The sequence below is a fragment of the Salmo salar genome, chromosome ssa16, assembly GCF_905237065.1.
Source record: "Salmo salar chromosome ssa16, Ssal_v3.1, whole genome shotgun sequence".
Classification (NCBI taxonomy): domain Eukaryota; kingdom Metazoa; phylum Chordata; class Actinopteri; order Salmoniformes; family Salmonidae; genus Salmo; species Salmo salar.
The window spans coordinates 13,720,890-13,746,826 of record NC_059457.1 but is presented as its reverse complement, the minus strand read 5'-3'; the positions used below and the strand labels follow the sequence as shown (position 1 = coordinate 13,746,826).

The window sequence follows — 25,937 nt, the reverse complement described above, 5'->3', positions numbered from 1 at the left end:
ATCTGGCACATCTATATTGTGTTTCTGTTTAGGTGATTCGTTTTTTTGTGTGTACATTGACAAAATGTTGAAATATATAACGTTACTGTTAATGACAATGGAAAACCATTATTCGACTAATAAGATATAAAACTCCATATGGTTCCACGTGTGTATCCTACATTTACAACAAACAAAAAAATATACAATACGACGAAAGTTATATTTCAAAAGCCCAGCTAGCTCAGTTGTGTCAGTCAGGTGATTGTCCAAACAAGGACACGGGCGTCAGTTTACATCCACAAAATACTCATGTACAGGTAAAACTAGACTTCTCCCATCTTTATTCTTCTGAAACAAATGTATCACGGCTGCAGTATGATTAATGTCAATATTGTTGCTATTGGTTGCACTAAGCTAGGCACCGACCACTGTTAGCTACTATTGCTAACTAGCGAAAACTTTAGTTACGTTAAGAGTGGGGGCATAATGACAATGTGACGCATAATGACAATATACAATACATGACCAAAAGTATGTGGACACCTGCTCGTCGAACATCTTAGTCCAAACATGGGCATTAATATGGAGTTGGTCCTCCTTTGCTGCTATAACAGCCCCCACTCTTCTGTGAAGGCTTTCCACTAGATATGGAACATTTCTGCGGGTACTTGCTTCCAGTATTCGTGAGTTTGGGGATTAGGCCTGGCTCGCAGTCAGCGTTCCAATTCATCCCAAAGGTGTTTGATGGGGTTGAGGTCAGGGCTCTGTGCAGGCCAGTCAAGTTCTTCCACACCGATCTCAACAAACCATTTCTGTATGGACCTCGCTTTGTCCACAGGGGCATTGTCATGCTGAAACAGGAAAGGGCCTTCCCAAATCTGTTCCCACAAAGTTGGAAGCACAGAATCGTCTAAAATGTCATTGTATGCTATAGCGTTAAGATTTCCCTTAACTGGAACTAAGGGGCCTAGCCCGAACCATGAAAAACAGCACCAGACCATTCCTCCACCAAACTTTACAGTTGGCACTATGCATTGGGGCAGTTAGCGTTCTTCTGGCATCAGCCAAACCCAGATTCATCCGTCGGACTGCCAGATGGTGAAGCGTGATTCATCACTCCAGAGAACGCGTTTCCACTGCTCCAGAGTCCAATGGCAGCGAGCTTTACACTACTCCAGGCGACGCTTGACATTGCACATGGTGATCTCAAGCTTGTGTGCGGTTGCTCGGCCATGGAAACCCATTTCATGAAGCTTCCGACAAACACGTCTTGTGCTGACGTTGCTTCCAGAGGCAGTTTGGAACTCGGTAGTGAGTGTTGCAACCGAGGACAGATGATTTTATGCGCTACACGCTTCAGCACTTGGTGGTCCCATTCTGTGAGCATGTGTGGCCTACCACTTCGCGGCTGAGCTGTTGTTGTTCATAGACATTTCCACTTTACAATAACAGCACTTACAGTTGACCAGGGCAGCTCTAGCAGGGCAGAAATTTGTTGGAAAGGTGGCATCCTATGACAGTGTCACGTTAAGTCACTGAACTCTTCTTTAAGGCCATTCTACTGTCAATGTTTCTCTATGGAGATTGCATGGCTGTGTGCTCGATTTTATACATCTGTCAGCAACGGGTTTGGCTGAAATAGCCAAATCCACTTAGGTGCCGTGTGGCTCAGTTGGTAGAGCATGGTGTTTGCAACGCCAGGGTTGTGGGTTTGATTCCCACGGGGGACCAGTACGGAGAAAAAATGTATGAAATGTATGCATTCACAACTGTAAGTCGCTCTGGGTAAGAGCGTCTGCTAAATGACTAAAATGTAAATGTAAAATGCACTCATTTGGTGTCCACATACTTTTGTATATAGTGTATTACCTAACGTTAGCTGAAGGGACCAATGGGGCTAACACGTTAATGCTTATTGTATTTACTAGCTAGCTAGGTATCTGTCAGCAATAATCTGAACCTTGCAAGCCTGGTAGTTAGCTAAATTATTCTATTTCCAATTGATACTAAATGGCCCCAGGCGTTAGCTATGAATATTATTTCTGTAGCCAGCAGATCCGACCCGGTTGCTTACAGCTGCTCTAGGGTCGGACAGGCTTCCAGTGTAGATTAACACACTGCAGAGCCGGCGCGAGATATGGCCTGGAAACGTACCTCACTTCAGGGATGAGAAATGCGTTGTACTCCGAATTGTCCCATTATCCAACTGTTACACCGAGAAGATTGAATGACTACTCGTTTACCAGTCATTCAATCTTCTCGGTGTAACAGTTGGGATAATGCAACAATTCGGAGTACAATTCATCCCTAGATTGAGTTATTTTTTCCAGGCCATAGCTTGCGCCGTCTCCACGGGGTCTTAATCTACACTGGAAGCCTTTCTGACCCTAGTGCAGTTGTTAGCAAGTGGGTCGGATCTGCTGCCTATAATTTCTATAGAAATTCAGAATGATAGCTTGCCTATTAAATCAGACTGTGATACTAGCTTTCTGGGTGCACAGTCTGAATTAATGCTCTGCAAAGACTTGGAAAGTTTCCTTACAAGCCAGAATGTTGAATAAAATAAAATGTCTAATTACTGTACTTGTTGACCCTGTTTGTCCTTATTAGGGTTGAAATTAAAGAAGAATTATCCAAAGAAAAGTATTATTAAACCGACTTTTCAAAACACTGGTACTGCCATTGAGGTTTCTACCACCAGGCACATGCGCAAAACCATGTAAACACCTGCAAGACTTTCATTTAGTATGCGTGCTGCACCTGCCATTGGTGATGAGCAATCAAACCATGATGGCCACACACAGAGACACTCGTGTTGAAGTCGCGTTAATAACACTTTCGTGTTGGTATTTTGTCTCATATTTCCATCCGAATAACGACAAAGTCAGCGGACAACATTCTTGCTAGTAAAAGGACTGTTTGGAATTTTTTGTTGTATACGTCCGAGAGGAAGGAAATTCCACACTGATTGGAAAGGGGCAAAATGATAGTCTGAGATGCTGGTATATCTGGTATACATGACACAGGATGTGATTGCATTCTTATTACTGTACATATACTCACTATTCTATTAATGTTAATTGGTTTATAACTTCTTTCAGCTGAGAAAATGAAGAAAAACAAGGGAAAGGTGAACACCACTGAGAAGGAGTTTGTGTTTCGGTTCAGGGCAGGGAGGAATGTCTGTGTCCTCAAAGTACCTCTGCAATTCCCTGTCCAAGAAAATGTCAATGACCTTCATGGACGACTTATGCTGCTGCACAAAATACCTTGCTTCGTTGAGAATGGTGAGATTTCCATTTAACTAAATATTCATCCACACATACCTTTTGGTACTAATAAATTAATGTATCTTGGTTTAGAACTGAAGAGCACACTGTCCACCTTTATTGAGAGTGAAACCATCCAGGACTATGACAGAGAAGCAGAGTTGGCCCTACAGAGACTGACAACAGGAGAGGTGGACGTCAACCAGCTTACAAACAAATGGGCAAAGGCCTACTCGGAGGTAAAAGCAGAACTCAAAACCAAAGACCATGTTTAGAAGCATATTTTCAGACAAACTTATTTGTCCCTAAAGCTTCTAACCCCGTCCCTGCTTCTGTCCTCTCGCTTCTTCTCCCTGATCCCTCGCTTCTGTCTGATAGTGTCGCACCTGCTGATTTAAAAAAAAAATAAATAATAATAATAATTATTCCCTCATGTTGTCCACCTCACATTACAGAAGTGGATGACACTGTTGGATGTATGAGACTACAGTGAAATCTGTATTCTTATGCTATTCTTTGTATGGAACAATCCAATTATCTGAAAGATGAGCTAGAGAAGTGTTTGCATACTGTGCCTCCTGATAATATGATTATCTCCCAGTGTCTGAGCTGTGGTCATAGATCATTATATTGATACAGAAAGTCAGTGAGTCACAGACAGTTGACAGCTCCTTAAGTTTCGGAAACAATGTATCAAATTAGATTGGAAAGATTTGCTAAAAGTTTTTGGGAGTTGCCAAGATGTAGTGTTTGTCTTTTGAGTTGCAGCTCATCAATTTTATACAAGCAAGACCTGCGTCATCTGTCTGACAGTCTGAAGGGGATTGTAAATCATTAAAACATCTGTGGTCTGATGAGAGAGATTACTAGACATGGTGGCTTTTACTTTAAATGGATGGAAGCGGAAACTGCCTTTGAAACAGAATATCTTCCCTATTTTTTTTAATTTTTTTTGTCTTTTAAAGTCAACAAGATCATCGGCTTCATGCACTTCAAAGTTCTGGACTTAAAATTATGCTGCCACTTGCTCAAGCACTTATAAAAATAAACAAGGCTGCCCCTCCAATAAAGCTTGGTTGCTCACTGCTGTGATGTGTACAGGGTAACCATTAACATTTTACTGCACTAGCACAGAAATACTCATGAACTCTGTCCAGTGTATTTGAAGGAACTGCGACGGTCTTTTTAATGTATATCATGTTTGTTGCGTAAAAGATCCCTGGACTTGTATTAATAGAGGAAGACTAAACTTTTCTATGCCCATTCTAAATATGGCACAAGTACAAGGTCCCTCTCGTAGCTTCCCCTCTATTACGTTCGTTAAGGAGAATCGCCTCTTGCTTTTCACACTGTCCACTCACAATTGTTGACCGGGTCTTTCGTACAGCACAGTCACTCACTTTTTCACTTCCTACACTTTCCTCTGATCTACTGAACAATGTTTTCCTGTGATTTTCCTTTACTCTCAAAAGGTTACTCCCACACGCCATTATCCTCTTTTCCTTGTTCCTATTTAGACCACGCTGGAACATGCTCATCCTGAGGAGCCCTGCTGGGATGAGGACTTTGCAGATGTTTACCACGAGCTCATCCATTCCCCGGCCTCTGACACCCTGCTCAACCTGGAACACAGCTACTTTGTCAGCGTCTCGGAGCTCATCAGTGAGAGAGACATGGAGCTGAAGAAGTTACAAGAGAGGTTGGTATGATCATAAAGATAAGTCCTCAATTGCAAAGGAGCCAATTAAGTCATCGTAGATTAAGTTAGTTTCATATAACAAATTCCTAATGCGTTTAGCATTGATCTGTTTTTTTCAACTGCCAGACAGGCAGCAGAGATGGACAAAGTCATGCAGGAGCTGGGAAAGACCATGACTGACCAGGATGTAAATGCATTTGCCTCTCAACACTTCGATGCCCAGCAGGTAAGACACAGAACCAGTCAGTTTGGCCGTTTGAGCTACAAGCATTGCAATGCTCTATGCACAGAGCTACACAGTCATGAATATTCACGATTGGGGATTCTTCTCTCTGGTCAGGTGCTGGAGAACAAGTGGGCCAATGAACTGAAACAGGTGACTCATATTCAGAAGCAGGAGTATCAGGAGTGGGTGATTAAACTACACCAGGACATGCAGAACCCCAATAACAGCACTATTAAGTAAGAGAGAGAGAGAGAGAGAGGGAGTGAGTGTGTGTGCGTATATGTGTGTTTGCGTGCTTGTGAATGCATATGTGCAGAAATGTATTCTCAAGTAGCTTTTTAGGGGGGTGCAATTCAGCAGGGGTTTTTTTTCCTGTTCCTTGAAATCCTACTAACACTTTCAAGGCTCACAGTGAAGCAACATTGGTTATATCAAGATAATGAGTAGTCGAGTCAGGTGGTTAAGTGCTTGGATGGGAAAGAAAGCCTGCAGACACAGTGGAATGACATCTGCACACACAGCAGCACTTTCAAATGCACGCTCAAGAGGCATTGAAAGAGCATCCTTGCTGAATTGATATATTGTTTTGTTATATACGGTTTACTCCTTTTTATGTGCAGTTTGTCAGTCCCAATGCACCTCATCCGGGGGTTGATTGATTGATTAAATCAATTTGACAATTTGAAAAATACATGCATAAGGGTGCTCCAGCTGGTGACACCTCCACATACAATTTAAGAACATCATCAAGGATAACACAATAAAGCTTAACAGCTTATTTTCATCGTGGTTCTTTTGAAGAGGGGAAGGGGGAATACAATAAGGTAAGGCGGCGATTGTAATGACAACAGACAATGACAGACACAACATCCGATAATTAATACAATTTCCGTTCCTAATAAACAACTATGGACAGATACATCTTCCTTGTCTCACCTACCCTTAATATATAAACAATCAATCCCTAACACACACACACACACACACACACACACACAAGACAGTCACAATATAATAAACAACAGGCACCAAAAAGGCGGACCATATGCTATCCCGGGCATTTCCCTCCCTGTTACCTACTTTAATCTTACCACTCACTTTTGAGACATGCTACTATTTAGCCATTTTTTTCAGTGAGAACTTGAAACTACCTATACAATTCTTCGGAAGATTATTCCAAAGAATGTCAGCCGAGTATAAACATTTTTTTCCCCCCCTCATACCACTTTTAAATCTAAAATGAACAACGTCAGATTTTTAAAATGTATTTTACCTTTATTTAACTAGGCAAGTCAGTTAAGAACAAATTCTTATTTTCAATGACGGCCTAGGAACAGTGGGTTAACTGCCTTGTTCAGGGGCAGAACGACAGATTTGTACCTTGTCAGCTCGGGGATTCGAACTTGCAACCTTTCGGTTACTAGCCCAACGTTCTAACTACCCTGCCGCCCCAATTTTCACTCCTTCTAGTTGAATAGTTATGGTTATCCCTTACTAAGTTAAAGTAGTTACATAAGTACCTGGGGACCATACTGTGGACAATCTTACGTACAAGACACAATTTTATCTGAGCGACTCTCCCCTCCACTTTAAGCCATCTAAGGCTTTCAAAGTGGGAGTAGTCAAGATGCATAAGTGCTGGAAGTTTTTCAGAGTAATCCTGACTAATTTGTTTTAATATTTTTTTTTTATATCTTGGGGGCATGATTGTACCAGGAAGAGCTTTCATAGTCAAAGTGGCACTGAACAAGAGCCCCTGCCAATGTCCCCATTGCATTCTTATCCAGATATTTGCAGGTTCTTGCCAGGAACCTAATTTTATGGTTCACTTTGGCGATAACATTTTGTGCCATGCTCTCCCGTCAGATGGTTATCTTTGTAGCCCTGTGTCCACTCATCTTCCAGCCTGGTCCCAGATCTGTTTGTGCTGTTTAGCCAACTTCTATGCTCATTGGCATGGGCAAGATGGCAGAAACAGGTCTGGGACAAGGCTAGTCATCTTGCCCTTTACAGTGTGAGGTTGTGTTTGTCAGTGAGGAGATCAAGGTGCAGCCCAGTCAGCTGACAGTGGAGTCTGAGCCTGGGGCCAGGCTGTACGAGGAGCAGCGACAGCTGGAGGAGAGCTTCACCATCCACTTAGGTACTATACTGTCTGTGTCCCCATGGAAACACTGATGCCTGGTCCAACAAGCCTATGATAAAAATGAACCCTGATGACAGCCACTGGATTTATACTTTACTTCCTGACATCGTAAAATATAAAGACGTCCCATACATGTTGAGTGTATATTTTTTTCTTTGTTTCTGATGTATTTTGACGGCGTCGTCCAGGTGCACAGCTGAAGACCATGCACAACCTGCGGCTGGTGCGGGCGGACGTGCTGGACTTCTGTAAGCACCGTCGGCATGGCAGCAGTGGGACCAAGCTGCGGCGGCTGCAGACTGCTCTGTCGCTCTACTCCTCGTCCCTGTGTGGCCTGGTGCTGCTGGTGGACAACCGGGTCAACTCCTATAGCGGCATCAAGAGAGGTGAGAGGTCAGGGGCCAAGGGTCAGTGGTCAACATTAAGAAGGGGACCACAGTGTTAGGCCCTGTTAGTGACATGAGAGGGTAAAACCCATTTATCATTACTGAATCAATTCAATCTTTCTTATTGCCATGACCACATGTGAAGATGTTTGGCTTGAGGACACCAGTGAGTTAGATGTTTGAGCATGAAGGTTTTGTCACAGTTAGAACATACGCCAACCCCTAACCCTTTATAACCATTGTATTGTGAGATTGTAAGAGTCCTCATCATGTGTTTGTGTTTGTTCCCCAGACTTTGCCACAGTATCTAAGGAGTGTACAGACTTCCACTTCCCTCGGCTGGAGGAGCAGCTGGAGGTGGTCCAGCAGGTGGCGCTTTACGCCCGGGCTCAGAGGAGCAGCAAGCACAAAGTCCAGCCGGGTGAGTCAGTCACACACACACCAACAGGGGTGAAAATGATTGGCACCCCTGTTTTCAATACCTTTCAATACATACACTTGCGAGGATAACGGCCTGAGCCTTTTTCTAACTGTTTTATGAGGAGAACACATTGGGAGGGATGTTAGACCATTCCTCCATACAGAATCTTTCCAGATCCATGATATCCTTCGTCTGCTCTTATGGACTTCCCTCTTCAATTCAAACCACTGGTTTTCAATGGGGTTCAAGTCTGGAAACTGAGATGTCGATAGTAAAATGTACATTTTTTTCGTGGTCAATTTCTTTTTGGATTTTGATGTGTGCTTGGGGATATTGTCTTCCTGGAAGATCCACTTACGGCCAAGTTTTAGCCTCCTGGCAGAGGCAAACAGGTTTTTTAGCTGAAATGTCCTGCTACTGGCTAAAGTTCATGATGGGGCTCCCAAGTGGTGCAGCGGTCTAAGGCACTGCATCTCAGTGCTAGAGGCGTCACTACAGAAACTGGTTCGATTCTAGGCTGTATCACAACCGGCCGTGATTGGGAGTCCCATAGGGCGGCGCACAATTGGCCAAGCATCGTTATGATTTGGCCGGGTTAGGCCGTCATTGTAAATAAGAATTTGTTCTTAACTGACTTGCCTAGTTAAATAAAGGTTGAATAATTTTTTTTTTTTTACCTTAAAGGTCCAATGCATCCGTTTTTATTTCAATCAAATCATTCCTGGGTAACAATTGAATTACCCTACTGTGATTATTTATTTTAATTTTAAATGAAAACAAACAAAAATAATTTCTTAGCAAATGGCAATTTCTCTAGCAAGAATTTTGCTAAAACTGGGAGTGGTCTGAGTGGGGAGGGTGAAAACTAAGAATTAGCTGTTATTGGCAGAGTGGTTTGGAATTCTCTTGCTTATTGGTCTATTAACTAATTTACAGCACTAAAAGGGCATTGTAAATTTCACAGTATTATTCCAAATAATACTGTGAAATACACTACATGATCAAAAGTTTGTGGACACCTTCTCGTTGAACATCTCATTCCAAAATCATGGGGATTAATATGGATTTGGTCCCCCCCTTGCTGCTATAACAGCCTCCACTCTTCTGGGAAGGCTTTACACTAGATGTTGGAACATTGCTGCGGGGACATGCTTCCATTCAGCCACGAGCATTTGTTGAGTTCGAACGATTAGGCCTGGCTCGCAGTCGGCGTTCCAATTCATCCCAAAGGTGTTCGATGGAGTTGAGGTCAGGGCTCTATGCAGGCCAGTCAAGTTCTTCCACACCGATCTCGACAAACCACTTCTATATGGACCTCGCTTTGCACGGGGAATTGCCATGCTGAAACATGAAAGGGCCTTCCCCAAACTGTTGCCACTAAGTTGGAAGCACAGAATTGTCTAGAATGTCATTGTATGCTGTAGCATTAAGATTTCCCTTCACTGGAACTAAAGGGCCTAGCCCGAACCATGAAAAACAGCCCCAGACCATTATTCCTCCTCCAAATTGGACAGTTGGCACAAAGCATTGGGGCATGTAGCGTTCTCCTGGCATTCACCAAACCCAGATTCCTCCCTTCAGACTGCCAGATGGTGAAGCGTGATTCATCACTCCAGAGAACGTGTTTCCCCTGCTCCGGAGTCCAATGGCTGCGACCTTACACCACTCAAATCAACACTTGGCATTGCGCATGGTGATCTTAGGCTTGTGTGTGGCTGCTCGGCCATGGAAACCCATTTCATGAAGCTCCCGATGAACAGTTATTGTGCTGACGTTGCGTCCAGAGGCAGTTTCGAACTCGGTAATGAGTTTTGCAACCAAGAACAGACGATTTTTACGTGCTTCAGCACTCGGCGGTCCCGTTCTGTCAGCTTGTGTGGACTACCACTTTGCGGCTGAGCCGTTGGTCCTCCTAGACATTTCCACTTCACAATAGCAGCACTTACAGTTGACCGGGGTAGCTCTAGCAGAGCAGAAATTTGACGAACTAACTTGTTGTAAAGGTGGCATCCTATGACGGTGCCACGTTGAAAGCCACTGAGCTCTTCAGTAAGGCCATTCTACTGCCAATGTTTGTCTATGGAGATTGCATGGCTGTGAGCTCGATTTTATACATCTGTCAGCAACGGGTGTGGCTGAAATGACAGAATCCACTAATTTGAAGGGGTGTCCACATACTTTTGTGTGTATATATATATATATATATTATAAGAAAATCACGTTCTTGACTGCACTGGTTCTTTAACAAGGGCCAATGACCAATGGAAGCAAAAATAACCCCGTAACGTCAAAGGTTATTTTCTGCATATGCATCCTTCTTTCGACGCCAAACCCACCACCGGTGTGCGTGGCCAAAGAGCTCTATTTTCATGTCATCTGACCATAGCACCGGTTCCAATCCAAGTGCCAATGCCCTTTAGCAAACTCCAGGTGTTTTCCATTTTGTTCAGATGACATGAAAATAGAATTCTTTGGTCAGGATGATTGAGTTATGATGTAACAATGGCATATATAAGGTCCAGTTAGAACAATGTTAAAGATCCTGGCCCAGTAAAGTCATGTTTGAGCAAGGGCACAGTAAAAGGCAAACTGGACATATGTGTTAGGGATTATCTCAGGGGGAAGGACAAGGCTCTTTTGACATCATTGCCAACGTGTGTTGTTGGAAACCTCTGTCAAGATCCGTATAACAATCCCCATTGAATGGCTATTTCAGTGGAGAGCCATCAGAGAGCTGAGTATGGAAACATTCTTCCTGACTTTCAGGCCTTATATGGATGGGCCTATGACCTCTGTTGCTATTGTCATTTACTTCCTGAAAGGTCATGTTTGCTCACCCGTTTTCCATACAGGAAATTCTGAACTCCTCTCTTGTTTTCTTTTTGACAGAGGTTCCTAGGAATGGAACTAATAGTGAAGATAAAAACAAAAATTTGGAAAGGAATCCCTCCAATATCTTACCAGGTAAAGTTGACTGAATACATGGTTTTGACTAATTCTTTAAGGGACGAATCCTGACTTTGTGCATTGTGAACATTTTACTTAAAGATGCACTATGCAGAAAATGCTCCGCCATTTCCTGGTTGCTAAAATTCTAATAGTTTGCCTTATTTCAGATTGTGACAAAACAAGCAAGTATAGTGTAGTGAATCATTGTACCATGATGGGGGTGGCAGGTAGCCTAGTGGTTAGAGTCGATCAAGTAACCGAAAGGTTACTAGATCGAATCCCCAAGCTGACAAGGTAAAAATCTGTCGTTCTGCCCCGGAACAAGACAGTTAACCCACTGTTCCTAGGCCGTCATTGTAAATAAGAATTTGTTCTTAACTCCTTGCCAAGTTTAGAAATACGCTTTCATAGGGCCTCCCGAGTGGCGCAGCGGTCTAAGGCACTGCAGTGCTTGAGGTGTCACTACAGATCCGGGTTCGATCCCGGGCTGTGTCGCAGCCGGCCCTGACCGGGAGACCCATGAGGCAACGCACAATTGGCCCAGCGGCGTCCGGGTTAGGAGAGGGCTTGGCCGGCCGAGATGTCCTTATCCCATCGCGCTCTGGAGACTCCTCTGGCGGGCCGGGCGCAGGCACATTGACACGGTCGCCAGGTGTACGGTGTTTCCTCCGACACATTGGTGCGGCTTGCTTCCGGGTTAAGCGAGCAGTGTGTCAAGAAGCAGTGCGGCTTGGCAGGGTCGTGTTTCGGAGAACACATGGCTCTCGACCTTTGCCTCTGCCGAGTCTGTACGGGAGTTGCAGCGATGGGACAAGACTGTAACTACCAATTTGGATATCACAAAAAGTGAGGAGGGAAAAGAAATACACAAAAGAACAAGTCATAGGCTGTCATTTCTAATATCTTACCGTAATTTCCGGACTATAAGCCGCTACTTTTTTTCCAGGCTTTGAACCTCGCGGCTTAAACAACGACGCGGCTAATATATGGATTTTTCCTGCTTTCAATATTTTTCTTTTTTTTTAAAACACATTCTGTGACGTGCTCAGTTTTTTTGGCGGCATGAAGATTTCATTAGACCAATGAAATTGCCGAACGGGTTAAGGTCAAACAACTGTTTTGTTTACTGTTTAGATTAAATCGAGCGCGCTCAAACTTCCCATCATTCTGATTACGGTAGTCATTTTGTCAACCTCATCATGGCAAAGACACAGAGAAATGCATATGATGCAGCTTTCAAGTTGAAGGCGATTGATCTGGCTGTTGGAAAAGGAAATAGAGCTGCTGCACGGGAGCTTGGTCTGGAGCAATGACTTTCTTGGTAGGCTACTGTTTACTGCAATTTTTTTATTTTTTGTTACAAGCCGTGTTTCGTTAAAGCCTATTTATTTTTGTTACAAGCCGTGTTTCGTTAAAGCCTATTTATTTTGGTTACAAGCCGTGTTTCGTTAAAGCCTGTGTACAGTTCATTTGTTTCAATGTACCGGTAGGCACCTGCAGCTTATAGATATGTGCGGCTTATTTATGTTCAAAATATATTTATTTTTTTAATTCAGTGGGTGCGGCTTATATTTAGGTGCGCTCAATAGTCCGGAAATTACGGTATCTTACTCCCTAAATTCTCTTCTGTCACGGTCTCAGGTGAATTCTACATCTCCCGCCACTCCAACCTGTCTGAGGTCCACATAGTGTTCCACCTGTGTGTGGATGACAACGTGCGCTCAGGCAACATCACGGCCCGGGACCCTGCCATCATGGGCCTTCGCAACATCCTCAAGGTCTGCTGCACTCACGACGTCACCACCATCACCATCCCTCTGCTACTGGTCCACGACATGTCAGAGGTGAGAGAGAGCCTCATTTTATGTGTGTAAAAGGAGAAGATCATTTACCTCGAGGTCCCAGAAGTCAGATGCATAATGCATGTACAGTGTAGTACATTATTTACAGGTGAGAGATGACAGTTATACATATGCTATGCATGCATAACTGGTGCGGTGTGACTTGAGTTTGTAAGTGCAGGTCACCAGCAGTTACCATTATGCTACATTTTGCATTGTTATGAACACCAATCAAAATAGTTTTTTGGGTTCCAGCATGTTGGTGATGTTTTATAGGAAAGGGTTGTGTGAAGAGCTTTGATAACTTATTAGTTAACTGTACAGTTATATATATATATTTTTTTTTTTTTGTGTGTAAACCCAGTGAACTGTACTGACCACTCCTAGTTCCTTGGTTAGATGATTAGTGGGGGGAAAGAGAAAAGGATGGAAAAATAGACTGAGAAAGAAGGAAAGGCGGAGTAATGATGGTCTTATTTCAGGCCTTAGGAACTGATTTGTCTTTAAGTTCTGCCATGCCCCTCCTGGCCTGCAGTTAAACAGTGCTGCATACCTGGGTTCAAATGCTATTTCAAATGTCTCAATTTCTTTCAGATACATTTCGAAGTAAGTATTCTGATATTTTTTTTAATCAAAAAGTCAGTTGAATATTGGAATCTATTTGTAAATACACTTAAAGTATTGGCATGTATTTTAAAATGCTCAAATACACTTCCATGCGTTTAACCCAGGTATTTGAAAATACATTCAAATAGTAGGTTTTTTTATAGGAAATTATTTGAAATTACTTTAAAATACTTCCAATATTAGTAGTTGATTTGGGCCACAAGATTTAAAAATACTCAAATACACAGAAAATAAGTATTTAAATAACAAATAATCAAATACACATGTATTTCAACCCAGGTCTGCAGTGCTGTGGGCTTCAGCCTGTTGTCTCCATTCCCAGTGTCATCCTGACATGTTCCTACCCTCCCCGATGGCACATTCACAAGCCTTTGATAATGTCTCTCATTTCTACTTCCTCCTCCACGCCTCTCTGCTTGTTTGTTCAGTGCAACCTCGGCAGTGTTCTGGCCTGTTCAGCTCTGGTTGTGAACTCTCCTTAGCATTTCCTCCATTCAGGAGTAGATGAGGGAAAAGCGGAGAGTCGTGAACAGTTTTTTTTCCTCAAACTGAGTATACAGCACTCTGTACACATAGAGGAGGGTAGCGATAGCATTGAAGGACAGCAGCACTCCTGAGTCCACATGGAGCAACCCAGAACCTGAGAACAGCCATTTCTCAACAAGCCCTCCTTATCGTGCCACAACATGCCTGATGAAACGTCTTCTCTCAAGTCAAAGCAAGAGTATTCTCACTTCCTAAGGTGCAGGAAGCAGTCTCTTTTTCAGTTGAAAGCATTTCTGTCGGGATTCTTCTTTTCCAGTGCTTTTTCCAACTGAAGAAATTGTACTTTTGCCCAGCTCAGTTTATATGTACAGTGGCATAATGACCAGCCATAGAAGGCAATGAGAAAATGTTTATTCTTTATAAAAATATGCGTTTTGACAACGTCAGGCAGGCAGACTAGAAGGGAACAGTGAGGGGATGACAGAGGATTAGTGTGTTCCACCATCCTGTGGCCTGACTGACTCCTCTTATTCTCTCACCTGCAGGAGATGACCATCCCATGGTGCCTGAAGCGGGCTGAGCTGGTCTTTAAATGTGTCAAAGGTGAGATAGTAAGATGCACCAGTGGCATTTTCCCCTCTTGTGTCTCCTCTGAGACCTCTCTGTCCTGACTTAAGATGTTTCCCTCCGCAGGTTTCATGATGGAGATGGCATCGTGGGATGGAGGGATCTCACGGACTGTCCAGTTTCTAGTTCCACAGGTATGAATAGGTCTGCTGGTAAACTGGCCAGAACCTTAATGACTCAGACCTAGCTTGCACTGTATTGCAGAATATATACAGTACCAGTTAAAAGTTTGGACACCTACTCATTCCAAGACATCAAAACTATGAAATAAGACATGGACTCATGTAGTAGCCAAAAAAGTGTTAAACAAATCCAAATATATTTTACGTAGCCACCCTTTGCCTTGATGACAGCTTTGCACACTTGTGGCATTCTCTCAACCAGCTTCATGAGGTAGTCACCTGGAATGCTTTTCAATAACAGGTGTGCCTTCTTAAAAGTTAATTTGTGGAATTTCTTTCCTTCTTAATACATTTGAGCCAATCAGTTGTGTTGTGACAAGGTAGGGGTGGTATACAGAAGATAGTCCTATTTAGTAAAAGACCAAGTGCATATTATGGCAAGAACAGCTCAAATAAGCAAAGAGAAACAGCAGTCCATCATTACTTTAAGACATGAAGGTCAGTCAATGAGGAAAATGTCAAGAACTTTGAAAGTTTCTTCAGGTGCAGTCGCAAAAACCATCAAGCACTATAATGAAACTGGCTCTCATGAGGACTGCCACAGGAAAGGAAGACCCAGAGTTACCTCTGCTGTAGAGGATAAGTTCATTAGAGTTAACTGCACCTCTGATTGCAGCCCAAATAAATGCTTCACAGAGTTCAAGTAACAGACGCATCTCAACATCAACTGTTCAGAGGAGACTGCATGAATCAGGCCATGGTCGAATTGCTGCAAAGAAACCACTACTAAAGGACACCAATAATAATAAGAAAGTTGCTTGGGCCAAGAAACATGAGCAATGAACATTAGACCGGTGCAAATCTGTCCTTTTGGTCTGACGAATCCAAATTTGATATTTTGGTTCCAACTGCTGTGTCTTTGTGAGACGCAGAGTAGGTGAACGGATAATCTCCACGTGTGGTTCCCACCGTGAAGCATGGAGGAGGAGGTGTGATTTATTTAGAATTCAAGGCACACTTAACCAGCATGGCTACCACATCATTCTGCAGCAATACACCATCCCATCTGGTTTGCACTTAGTGAGACTGTCATTTGTTGGCCTCCACAATCACCCGATCTCAACCCAATTGAGAGGGTTTGGGATGATGGAAAAGCCTTCCTCATGAAGCTGGATAAGTGAATGCCAAGGTGTCATCAAGGCAAAGGGTGGCTACTTTGAAGAATATCAAATATATTTTGATTTAACACTTTTTTTGGTTACTACATGATTCCATGTGTGTTATTTCATAGTTTTGATGTCTTCACTATTATTCTACAATGTAGAAAACAGTAAAAATAAAGAAAAACCCTTGAATGAGTAGGTGTCCTAACTTTTGACTGGTACTGTACTTTTAGTGATGTTATTGAGGTCTATAACTGTACTATTCGAGTTGAATGTACAAACCCAGACAGGTTAGATGTCTCTGTCCGGTCTGATGAAAAGAACATCAACGCAACCAGTCAGTATTTAGGGCTGATTACTCGGAGTTGATAAAGTGTTGCCCGCCAAATATGATTTAGTGAAGCCACAGAATGAACCCTACTTGAAGAGCAAACAAGTACTTGAGGAGAAAGTTATTGTCGTATGTTTCAGAGCAGGAATTTAGACCCACATTGGAGTTGGCGCTATTGCTTGACTCGGCCATTCAGCGTCCAACAATGGTACCCCTGTACAGTATGTCTCACAAAGGCACACCTGGTCGTGCATACTCTCCAAGTACACTCTGTAGTGTACACTGTGTACCTACATTCAATTTACCATTGCAAAAAAAGTATGTACTTTTAGGCTCAGTCAACAATGTCACTGTTTGATGAAGATGATTATGATGTATGTACAGTACCAGTCAAACGTTTGGGGACACCTACTCATTCAAGGGTTTTTCTTTATTTTCACTATTTTCTACAATGTACAATAATAGTGAAGACAAACTATGAAATAACACGTATGGAATCATGTAGTAACCAAAACATTGTTAAACTAATCAAAATACATTTTAGATTCTTCAAAGTAGCCACCATTTGCCTTGATGACAGCTTTGCACACTCTTGGCATTCTCTCAACCAACTTCACCTGGAATGCTTTTCCAACAGTCTTGAAAGAGTTCCCACATATGCTGAGAACTTGTTGGCTGCTTTTCCTTCACTCTGCGATCCAACTCATCCCAAACCATTTCAACTGGGTTGAGGTCAGGTGATTATGGAAGCCAGGTCATCCGATGCAGCACTCCATCACTCTCCTTCTTGGTCAAATAGCCCTTACACAGCCTGGAGGTGTGTTGGGTCATTGTCCTGTTGAAAAGCAAATGATAGTCCCACTAAGCGCAAACCAGATGGGATGGCGTATAACTGCAGAATGCTGTAGTAGCCATGCTGGTTAAGTGTGCCTTGAATTCTAAATAAATCACTGACAGTGTCACCAGCAAAGCACCATCACACCACCACCTCCATGCTTCACGGTGGGAACCACACATGCGGAGATCATCCGTTCACCTACTCTGCGTCTCACAAAGACACGGCGGTTAGAACCAAAAATATCAAATTTGGAGTCATCAGACAAGAGGACAAATTTCCACGGGTGAAATGTCCATTGCTTGTGTTTCTTGGCCCAAGCAAGTCTCTTCTTCTTATTGGTGTCCTTTAGTAGTGGTTTCTTTGTAGCAATTTGACCATATTTTGGGCTGCAATTTCTGAGGCTGGTCACTGTAATAAACTTATCCTCCGCAGCAGAGGTAACTCTGTCATTTCTCTTTCCTTATTTGAGCTGTTCTTGCCATAATATGGGCTTGGTCTTTTACCAAATAGGGCTATCTTCTGTATTCCACCCGTACCTTGGTCACAACAAAACTGATTGGCTCAAACACATTAAGAAGGAAAGAAATTCCACAAATTAACTTAATAAGGCACACCTGTTAATTGAAATGCATTCCAGGTGACTACCTCATGAAGCTGGTTGAGAGAGTGCCACAAGTGTGCAAAGCTGTAATCGAGGCAAAGGGTGGCTACTTTGAAGAATCTCAAATATAAAATATATTTTGATTTGTTTTACACTTTTTTTGGTTACTACATGATTCCTTCACTATTATTCTACAATGTATAAAATGTCATTAAGAAAAACCCTTAAATGAGTAGATGTGTCAACTTTTGACTGGTTGTGTGTGTGTGTATTTATACGTGTGTGTGTGTGTAGAATTATTTATATGACTTGTTTTGATGAGAGCTCTTATTTCTCTATAGAACCATTCCCTTTATTAATGTGGCTCTGTTACAGGTTAGTTATATAAGTCTATTGTTCTGAGGGAGGTTCCCTGTAGACTGGGTTGCCTATACTATGATTACATGTTGACAGGCTCAGGAGATAAAACCAGCATCAAGGGTTATAACAGCATTTACGTCTGCCAGCCTTACGCTCCGACAGCATTCAAAATAGAACTTCTAAAACATCATTTTCTACACCTCAAACGAGACACGTACTGTATGCTTAAAAATACAAGTGTTGTGAGTGGAGACATTAATACTTAAAATGCTTATTAGAAGGCCTGTTAGTGTTGTGACCTAACATGTTCCCTATGAGAGCCATAGCTGTCAGGGCACACATAATTACAGCATCTTGACTGGTCCCACAGGAAATGGGACACCGAGCTAAAGGTGGCGCTGAGCTAAAGGTCCCTGCTTAAGTTGTCGTTAACACTTGTACACAAACAAGCGACAACAACAAAAATGTTGTGAATTTGTATGTTAAGAATTTCCCCCAAGTTGATGTTGTATATGTAAGCCGTTTGTGTCCGTTTAGGTTACTCTGTTGGAAAGAGATCCGTTCCCTGCATGCCCACTGCTCACTAAGCATTGCTGTCTGTCTGTGTTTTATTGACAGAGTATATCGGAGGAGATGTTCTACCAGTTGAGCAACATGCTGCCTCAGATCTTCCGCGTCTCCTCCACCCTCACGCTCACCTCCAAACGCTGACGGAGACACCAATCACATTGGCTTGGCAACTGTCAACACTGAGTTCCAGCAAACATATTTAAATAGTTGCATTTCACAGGGGTTAGTGTGATGGATGACTTCAGAGCTTCCTGTCACAAGTGATTATCAACCCCTGCGTAATTAGCATCTTGAGGCAAGGCGACATCATCTCGGGGCGAGGCGACATCATCTTGCCAAAAAGATAGATTGTGTTGTTGTCCGACACGAGCATTATGCAGTTTTTGTGCATTGCAGTGAATTATAGTGAAGGCTCTGTCATTATTTCTCTCCACTCCAATAACAGCAGAGGGCACTGTTCTCAGAGACAAAGCCCCCAACTCTCTGATAGATGTTTAATCTACTTTGTGCCTAAACATGGACTTTATTATCTTTTATTATGAAACTGACAGTTGGCATTAAAGTTGCACCCTATTGAGCATACACAAGTTCAGCACTTAAACTTTTCAATGTGGCATTCCAATGAACTCATTCCAATTTACTCTGTGTTTGCACCTATATCGGCAGTAAAGGAGTATTGAAACTGTTTCAAGGAGAATGACAGGCTGTGTATATAGTCACAAACTTACATTACTGATCTAATGTGAATCTCATCTCTGTGAAATGTTTCTGATTTGACATAATTTTTTTTTAAATTACTGGGGCCTGAAGCACTGGAGTATAGCCTACACCATATTGCAGTTTCTGCACAATTTTATTTACTGTTTAGGAATAATCCACGATTGGCTAATCTCCCTGAAGCTAATATGACATAGTAATTGCATTCCATTTCTGCTTGGATTAAGCCATTTTAGATAGATTAAATAATTATTATTGTCAGGCACTCGGGCTCCCAAGTGGCGCAGTGGTCTAAGCTACTGAATCTCAGTGCTAGAGGCGTCACTGTAGTACCTGGCTCGAATCCAGGCTGCCTCACATCCGGCCGTGATTGGGAGTCCCATAGGGCGGCGCGCAATTGGCCCAGCATCGTCCGGGTTTGGCCGGGGTAGGCTGTCATTGTAAATAAGAATTTGTTCTTAACTGACTTGCCTAGATAAATTAAAAAAATAAAACATTTTCCTGCCCTGATTATCAGTGTCAGTATTTAGGTGATTAAACAGATCAAGTGCACTATTCAAAACAGTGTCTTTTTCAAGTGAAAAACAGATGGCTGTTGGCATTCTCCTCCGAGCTCTCAAGTCGGTGTTGTGTTAACTTGCCGCACTTTTTATACCGTACTGCAGTGGTGAGAACCCACAAAACGCTACGGAAATGTGTCACTGAATGCCTTGCATTCTTGCCATTGGTCTCGGTGGCCTTAAGTGTTGGGTTCCCTGGGGCAGAGGAACCATGGTGCCGACTCAGCAGCATCATGCACCGGCCGGGCCTAGTGTTTGTCCTCCTCCCTGGTGTTGTGTGCAGCCAGGCAGCCTGGACTTCAGAGCCTCACACATAGGCCCTCTGACGAGGACAGCAAATCCCTGGAACAATTGACCTCCTAGGGGGCTGATTGGTTCCTGGGTTCAGGTACACAACTAGCCCTATGTGGCACGTTCATGTCAGACTAATCTTGGTTTGACACGCTTTACTGACTTTATTGTCCCCATGGGGAAATGTTGTTGCAGCATCATGTACGTGTTTAAATACAGTAGACAACAAATAGACAATAAAAAATTAACAAGTTACATACAGTATATACCAATGAAAGAGACTAGCCTGCTGACCTTACTGGGTGGATAGGAACATTAGCCTGAGCTGTTTAGGAGGGATATCACACTTGGCACAAATTATTGTCTAGTTCTGTTTTTCCTGTGGGGGGTGCTCTGTTTACAGTACAGGGCCCTGGATTTAATCAAACCTGTAAATAATTGTTTCCACGGTAAGTCAAAGACATGAATGCTCTTGCACAGCAAGAAATAAATTAATTTGAGATGATTTTAGTTTCACACTGTTGATTGATGGGAAAGTGGGGCTTTTTCTCTGCCAAGGAGGGTTCAGAGATGAGTATTAACTTGTATCTTGCTGTTATCTGTTTTAGTAACACTTTAATAATAGCTTTGTTATTGTGTCAAATTGAGTATAGGGGTTATTGCTGCGACCCAAGTGGAATAAGGACCATTCGAAAAATGTGTTAATACAATATTATTACTATAGAAATACTACACCGGCATGGAGCTATGCTGAAGTTTTACACCTGTATAGCACAATACATCCTGTCCACATGATGCAGAAGAGACTCTTATTGGCTCCTGAGAAGCCAACAACAGTGTGCTGTTTTATGTTACCATGCCAATGTGGAGGATTGACACAAGCTTATGACTGTTATGCCTAGAAACCATAAGAAACTCAACAGATTATACAGTGAAAATTGATTTTAAAGGAACGTTCCCAACCTCACCAGTTTATAATTGAAGTCTAGGGAATGGCCTCCGGGGGGCTAGATGTCAATGCATTAAGCATGGAGGTGACCACAGGGCTATTAATCTCTGCCTACTTTGGCTTCATTAATGTTAAATAAAGACTAGGCTAGTCTATTATTAATATTGGTAGTAGCTAGTGTTATGTTGCCCAACTCCTTATACCACTGGGTAGGCAACATGATGGTCCTGACACCTGATTTCATTCGACGTGTCAACTGAAATTGTGTAACACTGAAGTATACTGATGGAGGTGAAGAAGACGGATATGGAGGTCCTGGGTTGGCGTAGTTACACATGATCTGCGGTTGGACGTACTGCCAAATTCTCTAGAACGGCGTTGGAGGCAGCTTATGGTAGAGAAATGAACATTCAATTCCCTGACAACAGCTCTGGTGGACATTCCTGCAGTAAGCATGGCAATTGCCGCTCCCTTAACTCGAGACATCTGTGGCATTGTGTTGTGTGACAAAACTGCACATTTTGAAGTGGCCTTTTATTGTCCACAGCACAAGGTGCACCTGTGTAATGATCATTCTGTTTAATCGGCTTCTTGATATGCCACACCTGTCAGGTGGATGGAATATCTTGGCATAGGAGAAATGCTCACGAACAGAGATGAATTTGTGCACAACATTTGAGAGAAATACGATTTTTGTGCCTACGGAACATTTCTGGGATTTTTTATTTCAGCTCATAAAAAATGGGAATAACACTGCATGTTGCGTTTATATTTTTGTTCAGTGTTGATGTAATGTAAACATAGCTTTGTAATATTGTAGTTTTGACATGTGTCCCATCTCTTTCTGTTTGAGTCAGTATTTAGAAATAAAAACAATTTCTTCAAATGCCCTATTGAGTTCACCATCAAAATAAAGCGATTCAACTGTTCGTGTTACATCGAGTATCTGATACATTGTATAATTGATAGCGGATACATTGTGTCAATCGTATTATTACAGGTGGGTGTAAAATAAAGGAGATCAAAAAATGTTCGGCTTCACTAGAGTTCAGCATGAAGTCTACCACTGAGCCTCCCCGCACTCCTCAGGAAAACAGTCGCCTCCATCCTCCCATAATCTCTCTCCTCTCTCTCCCCGCTCCTTAGAATCCTTCAACGTCACAGTAGTCCTTCCTACAAGTTGGGTAACGACGGAACATCGTGAAAAGTGTACAAGTTGCTGCATGGATTTACGGGAGTTGCGTCGACAAGGTACAGTATTTCGCAATTATATCTAAGAATTGGCCATTCTTATACCGGGTTTGTTGTGGTATGCAACATACTTTCCGTGTTTCAGTTATCGCAGCTCGCGATAACTGAACTACTAACATGTAAAACTTAGTAAATGTATGTTTATAACTTCCGCTTTATACAATGCGCCCACTGCAGTTTTATTGGTTTTGCTTTTGAAAAATATAATACTTTGCTTTGAAGTCCTCTTGCGGTTATGGTCTATCTATCGAACGTAAAGCAATGTGATGTTTCATTCAAAATGAGCGCATGTGTCTTCGACGTTGTGGTTTTTGAGGACCTTAAATTGTTTCTTACTGTCTTAGTTGCCATATACTTTGCTCTCTATAAATTGATATTGTGCCAAGTGCCATGGTGGCAACGAGTGTATACCGATTGCAATGGCAATCAGTGGCTTTCTTTCTCCTCGAAAGCATTTTATCTTTGCTCTAAACATTTGGCGCTGTTGGGGTGACCCCTGCTGTTTTGACACATGGATGTGGGGGAGGAACCGTTTGCAAGTATTTTGAGGTCATAGAGATAAACCTTTTTAAAATTAACTAATTGGCAAAGTGGAAAACGGTGTACTAACAGAGTAGTAGATCTTCTATTATAGTATGTTCCAATTAACATGAACCAGGAATAGAGAAAAAAAAAACGTTTCATATAGGGTTAGGTCTAATACAATAAAAAAATCATTCAACAGGGAAGTAAATTGTTTTCACATACAGTGCGACATGACAAAACTGTCCCAAACAACTTCCACCTCATAAATCTGGAGATGACTTCACATGTTATGCTTGCTTATGCAACAAATGTTTTCTTTTTTTTAGAGTAGACCACAACAGCTGACATTTCAATAACTTGACATTTTCATACTGTTGCCCTTATATTTTCAAAAGTAATTTAGGCCAATTTCATACATTCCTGGAGATCAAACATCATGATGTTTCGGGGTCCTGAATGGCGTAGCGGTCTAAGACATTGCAGCTCATTGCTAGAGACGTCACTACAGACCCTGGTTTGATTCCAGGCTGTATCATAACCGGCCGTGATTGGGAGTCCCATAGGGCGGCGCACAATTGGCCCAGCATCGTCCGGGTTTGGCCGGGTTAGGTTGTCATTGTAAATAAGAATTTGTTCTTAACTGACTTTCCTAGTTAAATAAAGGTTAAATTAAAAAATATATATATTTTGAAGATGGATCCTAGACATTCAATCTGCCAAGAGTTTCAATGTAGTGGTTGGAGTGACACCTTTTCTCTGTTTTAGATTTAAAAGAACTGCTCCCAATGCTAGACGAATGACTGTAGAGCCATTAGTCAAATGGTCTGTGTTTCTTTCTCTGTTTCTATTTAAACTTCCCTGGCTGGAGAACAAAATAACAGGAACTAGGTAATGCACATTTTCCATGAGACTCATTCTGTAAACAATTCTGGCAATTACAACTAAAAGTTTCCAATGTTTTTAAATAGCCTATATATGGTGCTTTGGTTTTACCAGGAACTGAATGGCCAAACCCAGGGTACTTACAAAGAGGATCAAAAGGTTAAACAGCTTCAACTCAGAGGGACTTTTATTGTCTCTGTGGCCATGACTCACGCTACCTCCGTACAAAGGCCACTTGAGTGTGTTATTCATGTATTTCAGCGAAATTCAGACTTCCTTTCAGTTCTATTGCCTGAGTCGATCTCTCCTCTTCCATCCATATCAGGTTCTGCTCTGTTCTCAGCTAGTTACTGTGCAGTCCAGTTAAAACGTCAGCAAATTAACATCTCACTTCCCAACCTATTCTTCCAGCCTAGGACTGATCATTACTTTAAATAGACTAGGGTTGTTTTATGATCCTGTTAATAATGTGTATTAGGCAAACATTAACATCCAATAACCACTTAGCCTGCTAAGTAATAAGCTGATTATCCCTTGGTAATAACACACTTATTTCTTTAAAAAAAATACATTTGAATATGAAGAAAAATCTTATTCAGAATATACAATTAGGGACTGTGGGCAGACAAACACAGTATGTACAGTATGTTGGGCCATGGTTTTTCACCAGAGCCTGTTGTCGCCAATTGAGAGGGCCTTGGGTTGATCTCCTTAGGCCACATCTACTCCATCCTGAAGAAATGTCCTTCACCCCGAATGCTCCTGCCTGACCAGCTGCACTGCTCCCTAATGCTGTAGCGAGCAGGATAATCACACACCAGCCGGCAAGCTACTTAAAGCTACTCAAGACCTTTAAACACACATTGATAGATAGGCCTAGGCCAATATCTCCTGCTACTCCTTGTTGTTAACCTCATTGTAGAAGCATGTATTAGTGAAGTGTTGTTCCTAAGAAATAAGTGTAGCATGACCACTGTCAGTGAAATTAGCTCAATGCCTTTCACTGAGCTGAAAAACTTGCGTTTCAGTGGGCTTAGAGGGTATTCACTCCTCTAAGCTCTTCCTCCTGTTTAAAGCATTGTATGCTATACTGGTATCATATGATGCCATGAACAATCAGTGGTATGCAATCTACACAATGGTTGTCTAGCTTCTGAGAACTGCGTAGGCGGCTTGCATTGAAATCTTTGAGAGCACTCTCTGCCTGTTCATGGAATTGGATTTCATAGATTTTTTTGTTGTTGAGACTTTTACTTGCTGTCCAGTCAGAAAATATGTATTATTAGGGCCACCAGTATCAGTTTTTTTAGCATTTCGTTGGCTAATATTACTGTTTATTGGAACATTTTCTTTCATTTGATCCATAAAATCTAGTTGCCTTTGTTGATTTTCTGTCCATATGAGACCTTATCTTTGACCACACTTGAATATTAACAATGGCTTTGGGTTGGAAGAAATCTGAGCCACTGGGCCTATTGACTGGGTCCAAGCAGCTAAGACCGTTTTTACATTGACAATAGCAAAGGGATATTTTCGAGAGGTTCTCGAGAGACAATACTGTTGTGTAAACTTGCGAAATGATCACGTCTCCAGCACTACCTGCGGAGGTCGTGCATGAGACTTGCCCAACAGTTGCCCCCTCCAAGCAAGGCAGTGTAAACAGAATTGTCTTGTTGAGCTCAACACTCCTACGGTATAAATGGTAATATCAGAGCAGTGTTTTTTGAAACAGCTGAAATGTATAGAAATGTCCTTATATTTGAGACTTGTTTTATTGAGTTTTTACCTGAAATTGCAGTAACAGAATGTTTCATTCAGAAATTGTCACACCTGACAGCTGCACTGAGCCATGTAAAACTATGGAAGCCATTCCTGCCACAATTTTTTTTTAATGTCGATACTGTCTAAACATTTTGAGATATGTAAGTCAACATTTTGAGATAGTAAATCATACAAATAGAATATATTTTTTCATTTGTAACATTCATGGAAGAACGACTGACCCCTGTCTGTAACGGGCGTCGTAAGGATTGGACCAAGGTGCAGCGGGAACCTGTATACTCATCATCTTTATTAAATCAAAAGAAGGAAAAAACAAACAAATCACGTATACAAAACATA

General features: G+C 42.1%; 2 protein-coding genes across 3 annotated transcripts in view; both read left to right on the top strand.

Annotated features, from left to right (window-relative positions):
* The first annotated feature begins 215 nt into the window (after nt 1-215).
* LOC106573194 (protein C12orf4 homolog) lies at nt 216-20,714 on the top strand. 2 transcript variants are annotated; one of them, XM_014147979.2, is made up of 14 exons: nt 216-299; nt 3,084-3,269; nt 3,345-3,490; nt 4,769-4,950; nt 5,077-5,176; nt 5,291-5,412; nt 7,210-7,316; nt 7,508-7,705; nt 7,998-8,126; nt 11,016-11,090; nt 12,717-12,919; nt 14,575-14,632; nt 14,723-14,790; nt 18,690-20,714. In XM_014147979.2, the coding sequence occupies exons 2-14, from the start codon at nt 3,092-3,094 to the stop codon at nt 18,780-18,782; spliced, it is 1,659 nt and encodes a 552-aa protein (XP_014003454.2). In that variant the 5' UTR covers nt 216-299; nt 3,084-3,091; the 3' UTR covers nt 18,783-20,714. The 2 variants fall into 2 exon arrangements, with proteins under 2 accessions (XP_014003454.2, XP_045552947.1); XM_045696991.1 differs by lacking the exon at nt 11,016-11,090.
* Nucleotides 20,715-22,199: 1,485 nt separating this feature from the next.
* Nucleotides 22,200-25,937, top strand: part of LOC106573195 (solute carrier family 45 member 3) — a 59,658-nt gene continuing 55,920 nt past the window's right edge. Inside the window, exon 1 of the mRNA XM_014147980.2 lies at nt 22,200-22,409. The gene's annotated coding sequence lies outside the window, so the exon portion shown is untranslated. The remainder of the gene's footprint in view (nt 22,410-25,937) is intronic.